The 6,393-nt window shown below is 43.5% G+C and overlaps 1 protein-coding gene across 1 annotated transcript in view; it reads right to left on the bottom strand.

The window, feature by feature from the left end:
• Positions 1-355: 355 nt before the first annotated feature.
• AGXT2 (alanine--glyoxylate aminotransferase 2) overlaps positions 356-6,393 on the bottom strand; it is a 48,007-nt gene continuing 41,969 nt past the window's right edge. Inside the window, exon 14 of the mRNA XM_037745600.1 lies at positions 356-1,095. Within this exon, the coding sequence (XP_037601528.1) occupies positions 970-1,095 (126 nt within the window). The 3' untranslated portion in view covers positions 356-969. The remainder of the gene's footprint in view (positions 1,096-6,393) is intronic.

Genomic DNA, 6,393 nt, shown 5'->3' with positions numbered 1-6,393 from the left:
GTATTGATTTATTATTTATTGTAATTATAGAAAGTTTACTATACATCTAAGTAAAAACGTCAAATTAAGGAAAAATACACCTAAGACAAGTAGTACGCCTCTATGGAGAAAATATATGTGTGTATTCTAATGACTACAGTTTGGGAAATTATGGTTTTGGAGAGCATTGCAACAGGAGTAATAGGGTTCAGACCAGAGTGGGATGTTAGCAGTAGGTAAGGACAAGAAAAGAAGGCTCTGATAGATGTTTTAAAGGAGTTAAAGGAGCAGGAGACTGTGGTTTCTTGTGGGGTATTTTCTGCAGCATTTCTCAGGATGCTTTTGGCTGTAATAGTGAAAAATTTAAAAAGTCATATGCAGTCCAGTGAATTTATTACCTCATATATCAAGCAGTGTTGAGGTAGGGTGGGTCCAGGAATGATTGAATGGTTCATTGACATCACTAAGCATTTGGCTTCCAACCCGCCTTCCAACCTCAGCAAATAGGGTTTTTCTCATGACTTCAAGATGACTGACATGGTACCAGGAATCTCATCATGGACATATGGTGTTTTCAGTGCAAGAAGAAGACATTTCTCCTTGAGCTGAAGAGTGAGGTGTGAAGAAAACTTTCCCTGAAGCCACCTTCACCAAAATACTGTTCTTCAAAATTCATTGGACAAAAATCATCACATATTCATGCATAGACCAATCACTGCAAAGAGGAATCAAATTACGATACCTAACATAAACTAATTAGGATTTATTCTTTGAGCTAGGGAGATCTTTTCTCTGAATAGTGGAGTTCTTAAAATAATACCGGCTCTGCTACTAAATATGGCTGGTAGGCAGTCAACCATGTCTTTCACAGCTCCTATGGAGAGCTGCAGGTTTTCTCCGGATACCAGTGGTTCTGAAATTCTTCAAATTCACCCTTGAACATAAGTGGCACATTCTTCAGACTTGTGGTTTTCTTTATTTCTGAAAATGTTACTTAGCTCTTCTTTCCATGTGCTGGGTCAAGGCAGAACGAAATACTTCTACTGCAAAATCAGCTTCTAGTTTAGTGATGCACATTGGGGGTGCAATGCGGAATGTCTGAGAAGACACAGGAAAATGGAAAAACAAAGCATCAGAGAATCAAACATGACTTCGAGGAAATGCACTAAACTAAAAATCCAAAACCTAGTGTTTAGGACGTTTCTCTTACTTCTCTTGGTTTGAATCCTCCTCTGTCCCCAGTGCAGGATCCAGGCCATTCGCCCTCCAGTCTCCATACAAACCCTTGTACAATCTGGCTCTGCCCCCTTTTTTGTTTGTCATATATTTACCTCCTGGTCTTTCCACACCTTCACTGAGGTCTTAGGCCCCTCTCTATACACCGATTCTTCCCAGGGTGACTTCCATGTCCATATGTGCAACCCAGCAAACACGCTTCTCACTGCCTTATTGCCACAACTCCCAGAATCTTTATGTCCGCCCCTCTGCATCCATTCACACCCATGGCCAACGCCATGAGCCTCCTCTTCACCAGGAGTAAGTCAGTGTCTGATTCCCACCTCAGCTTTCCTTTTCATGAAAACTTCAGAATCCTAACTCATCTGTTGTCTTCAGGTCTACTGCCCCACTCAGGTCTCCTCTTTCCTTTCCACCCAGCTCGGAGCACAGTGTTGGCCGAACTGGGCTTGCACATGCCCTTCTTTTTGCTTGCATTTCCACCCTTATTCTGCTGCACTTATACAGCCAGTCCCAGCCCTAATACATGATTTTATTGAATGACTTTTCTCCAATCTAGATGGCTGAGACATGTTAGAGAAAAATCACACAGCTAGGCTGAGCGACACTCCTAGATATTCAGGGTCTCCAACTTCTGTGGGTCCTCCCAACTCTTCTTGTCCACTGTCAGCATCCTTTCTTAATCAAAACCATTATCATTCCTCTCAATTTTCTTAACTTCTGCGCCTCTCCCTGTATTTCATAGACAATCATCCCTCATACTTCTCAGAGAATTGAAGCTGTCAGGCAAGGTAAACTTGTTTGCTCCCACATCCATTTTTATAACTTTTCCTAAAGGCTCAGAGAACAAGATGCCTTTACTGTTCCACTCTAAATTGTCCGCCTATGCCCTTGGCCCTAGATTCTCCAATCACCTTCACTCCAGGAAACATCCCTTTGTCCTCTTGCATCCTCAACTTCCCCTTAGCCTATAAACAAGCAGGCTTAAAGCTCTCATAACCCCAATCTAGACCACACCAAATACAAAGCTGTGTTGACCCCCTTGTCCCCTATAGCTATCTCACAAATGCTTTCTTCCTGCTTTTAGCCATACCATTAAAAAGACTTGTTTGTGCTTATTGGCCATTATTTATTACCTTGCCCTTCCCCCATTCACATCTCAATCAGCTGCAGTCTGGTTTCTGCCCTGTCAATCTTCCGCCACCATTCCACTAAAGTTACCTGCAGGCGTGGAACCCACAGGGCCTCTTCCAGCCCTCATCCTCCCTGGTCTTTTCTGCACTTGGCTCTTTGGAATTCCCACCCCACTTCCTGAATCCCTCCCCTCTCTTTCTTCCATGACGTCACACTCTTCTTACTCTTCTAATACCTGTCCACCCTTTCAGCCTCTACCTGGGCAGCTTTTTCCTTCTCTTGCCCTTCATTGTTTTTATTTTTTGAGATGGAGTCTCACTCTGTTGCCCAGGCTGGAGTGCAGTGGCATAATCTTGGCTCACTGTAGCCTCCACACCCTGGGTTCAAGCGTTTCTTCTGCCTCAGCCTCCTGAGTAGCTGGGATTACAGGCGTGTGCCACCACACCTGGCTAATTTTTTATATTTTTGGTAGAGACAGGGTTTCACCATGTTGGCCAGGCTGGTCTTATACTCCTGACCTCAAGTGATCTGCCCACCTTGGCCTCCCAAAGTGCTGAGATTACAGGTGTGAGTCACCACATCCAGCCTCTCCTGCTCTTTAAATGTCGGTGTTGTGCAGGTTTCTATCTTCATTTCACTGAGCTTCTCATCTGGACATCAGACTTCCTGGGAGATTTCCTCATCTCACCACGTAAATGCTGATGACCCACAGATCATGACCTTTAGTCATTGCCTTTGAACTACAGATTTTTATAGATGATTCCTGACAGGAGTTTTTTTACTTTACAATGATGGGAAAGTGATACACGTTAGTAGAAATTGTACGTCAAGTATCTATACAACCCTTCTGTTTTTCACATTCAGTACAGTACTCAATAAATTACATGAGATACTCAACACCCTATTATAAAATAGGCTTTGTTCGATGATTTTGCTCAGCTGTAGCTAATGCAAGTGTTCTGAGCACATTTGCGGTTTGCTGGCTAAGCTATGATGTGTGGTTGATTAGGTGTATTAAATGCATTTTTGACTTAAAATATTCTCAATTTAGGAGGGGTTTATCAGGATGTAACCCCACTGTAAGTCAAGAAGCATCTGTAGATTGAGCGAGATGTTCATGAACACCTTGAATGGAGGATGCTTGAAGCTGGACTCATTCTTGCCCACCCGAAATCAACATGAGAGCTTCTTCCTTGACTCTCTCTTGTTCTTCATATCCACATTCTGTGCATTTTCCGGGATTATCCTCAGAATGTCTCTTCTATCTCTACTACCATGGCTCAAGTTCAAACACCATCCTTGGCTCCCAGAGGGACCCCCCTGCCTCTAGTCTTGTCCCTTAGATTTGCCCTCCTCAGAGGACAGATTCTGAAATCAGACTGCCTGAGTTTGGATCCTGGTTCTGTCGTTACTTAACCTCTCTGTGTGTCTTTTCCTTTATCTGTAAAATAAGGATAATAATAGTACTTATTTCACAGGCTTGTTGGGAGCATTAAATGAGTCAGTTCATGCAAAGTGTTAGGACAGTGCCTGATAAGCAGGAAGGACTTCATATCAGCTCTGCTGACCACCTCAAGCCTTTGTGCCAGCCACATCTGTGTGGCATGAAGTGGTGTGCAAAATTAGTTCTTTGTACTTGGCCATGTTTCATGCACACTTTGGTTGTTTACCTCATTATTTAAGATTCCACTAGCCAGAAAGCCTGGCCTAGAAGTCCCTCTCTCTCCTCCTTGAATACCTTTTTAAAAATATTTATAGATGAGCTTACTACATTGCATTGTAATTTTCTATATTATTGGCCTTTCTCTCCCACTAGCTCCACGAAGGAAGGACTAGATCTTATTTATCATTGTATTGGGTTGATGCAAAAGTAACTGTAGTTTTTGCAATTAAAAAAAAAAATCAGAACTGTAATTACATTTGCACCAACCTAATAGTTTCAGTTCCCAGAATAACACCTGTTCCTTAGCACGTAACAAATTCTGCCAAATAACAAAGCAAGTACACAAGTATCTTATGCCTTTATAAACTGCATGTCTTAGGATTCATAATCATTAAATTATGCTATCTGATTTGTACAGAAAAATATTTATGATCAGGACTAGAAAAAAACTCACAGAGCACATCCCAACAGAAGTGCTCATTGGTTTTGTTGTTTGGGCTGGGAGAACTTTAAGTCTGTTTTGTTTAAAGGGGAAGTTGGGGAAAAGTTGAAGATGCCAGAAAACATGGGGATGTTTCCTTGAGTGAAGGTGGAGGGAGCCTGGAGAAACAAGCACACAGATGGAAGATCTAAATTTGCACAGGAGAAATACCTCATTCCTGGAACTTTCAGGGAAGGAGGTGCTGTGATCTGGACATTTGTGCCTCTACCCCTTGAATTCATATGTTGGGGGACTTTGGGAAGTGATTAGGTCATGAGGGCTGTAGGAAATAAGAATTAATAAAAGGTTCCTCTTCAAAGCTTTCCTTTTAGTTCATTACGAATAAATAATAGTTTCTTCAAAGGTTAATTTGCTTTAAGGCTTTTGCTAATGATCTTAAAGTAGCTGTTAGTTATAATGAAGAAATAAGTGTATTTCTTAGTTCCTACACTTCGACCTAGATATTTGCCCTGACATGTCTGGACAAGCCCAGGTGAGTCTCAGGTCAAAGCTTATTCCTCTTCCTTGGAAGTAGTTTTGCCTCTCCAAGCATTCGGGTTACTTCCTCTTTTCCTTTGTTTTCCTCTGCTTTTACCTCTTTAGGAAAGTTTTAAGTTGTTAGCCACCAGAGTGCAGCATAGGCTGTGAAGTCCCGTTTCAGCCAATGGAATGAGGACACAGCAGGAGGGTGGAACATTAGATATATGGCCCTGCCTTCTTTATTCCATGCCCTCTCATGGCAAGATGGCTAACCAGAGCACCCTTTCTGCAGAAAGTAAATTTGCCTTGCTGAGAAATTTAAATTTATATTTGAGTGCTACTTCTTTTGTGGCACCAAAAATTTACATAAAAATTTACATAAAACAAGGGCAGAGACCATGTGGAGATTAGTGAAGGCCCAGGGAGCTCTCTTGCCTCTTCTGCTATGTGAGGAGACAGCAGAAAGACGGCCACCTAGAAAGAGAGCCCTCACCACACACTGAACTTGCTGACACCTTGATCTTGGACTTCTCTGCCTCCAGAACTATGAGAAATGAATTTCTGTGGTGTATAAACCATCGAGTCTATGGCACTTGGTGATAGCAGGCTGGGTGGACTAACACAGGAGGTAAAAATAGATGTGGGGATGAGTGGTTTTGCCTGATAGTTTATATGGAGGTTTTGCCTGATAGTTTCAATTTTCTCTGAGAAGTATGAGGCAAGAAGATATTTCAGTATCCACTGAAATTGTGAGAAGCAGGAATGGAGCAGGGAAACTGGGAAGGATGAGGGGTGTTTAAAATGGGAAAAAAAGTTGGCAAAGGATAGGAGAAATTAGGGAGAAGCCAAAGGTATCTTCCCTCTTAAGTATCTGCCCTGGAGCTCATCCCTGGGGAGGGGCCAGTTGCTGTGAGGGACTGAGGGGCAGCCCACTTCACTCACAGCAGCAGCAGCAGCAGCCCTGGGGCAGTGCAGGGTGAGTCCAGGGAGCTGGGCGTGGCTTTTCAAGGAAGGGAATGGGAGGGCTTGACTTCTGAATCTCCCAGCCTAAGGGTGAAGGACACTGGCTGTGGCTGATTTCAAGTTTGGCAACGGGGGGGGGGGGGGGCTATGCCCATGTGGTCCTCCATCTTTCCGACAGGCGTCACTCAGGGCTGCCAGTGAGGCCACTAAGTCTTATCAGGGTCACCAAGTCAGAGCCCAGGGCAGAGCTAAGAACAGCAGGAATTGCTTTCACAGGGGCTAGAATTAATTATACAGGAGACAGATTATTGATTGCATAACTGCGATCTTTCTTATCACCCATACCGTAAACTGTCTGCCTTGGCCATCCTGCGTCTGCCTCTATCTTTACCCCACAGAGCCGCGGCAACGACCAAACCATTTTCACCCAGCGCCTCCTAGTGGCCTGAGGCTGCAG

Source organism: Cebus imitator, unplaced genomic scaffold (genome assembly GCF_001604975.1).
Source record: "Cebus imitator isolate Cc_AM_T3 unplaced genomic scaffold, Cebus_imitator-1.0 Scaffold205, whole genome shotgun sequence".
In the NCBI taxonomy this organism is placed as follows: Eukaryota; Metazoa; Chordata; class Mammalia; order Primates; family Cebidae; genus Cebus; species Cebus imitator.
Note: the sequence above shows the minus strand (reverse complement) of the source record. Positions and strands in the feature narration are given on the sequence as shown.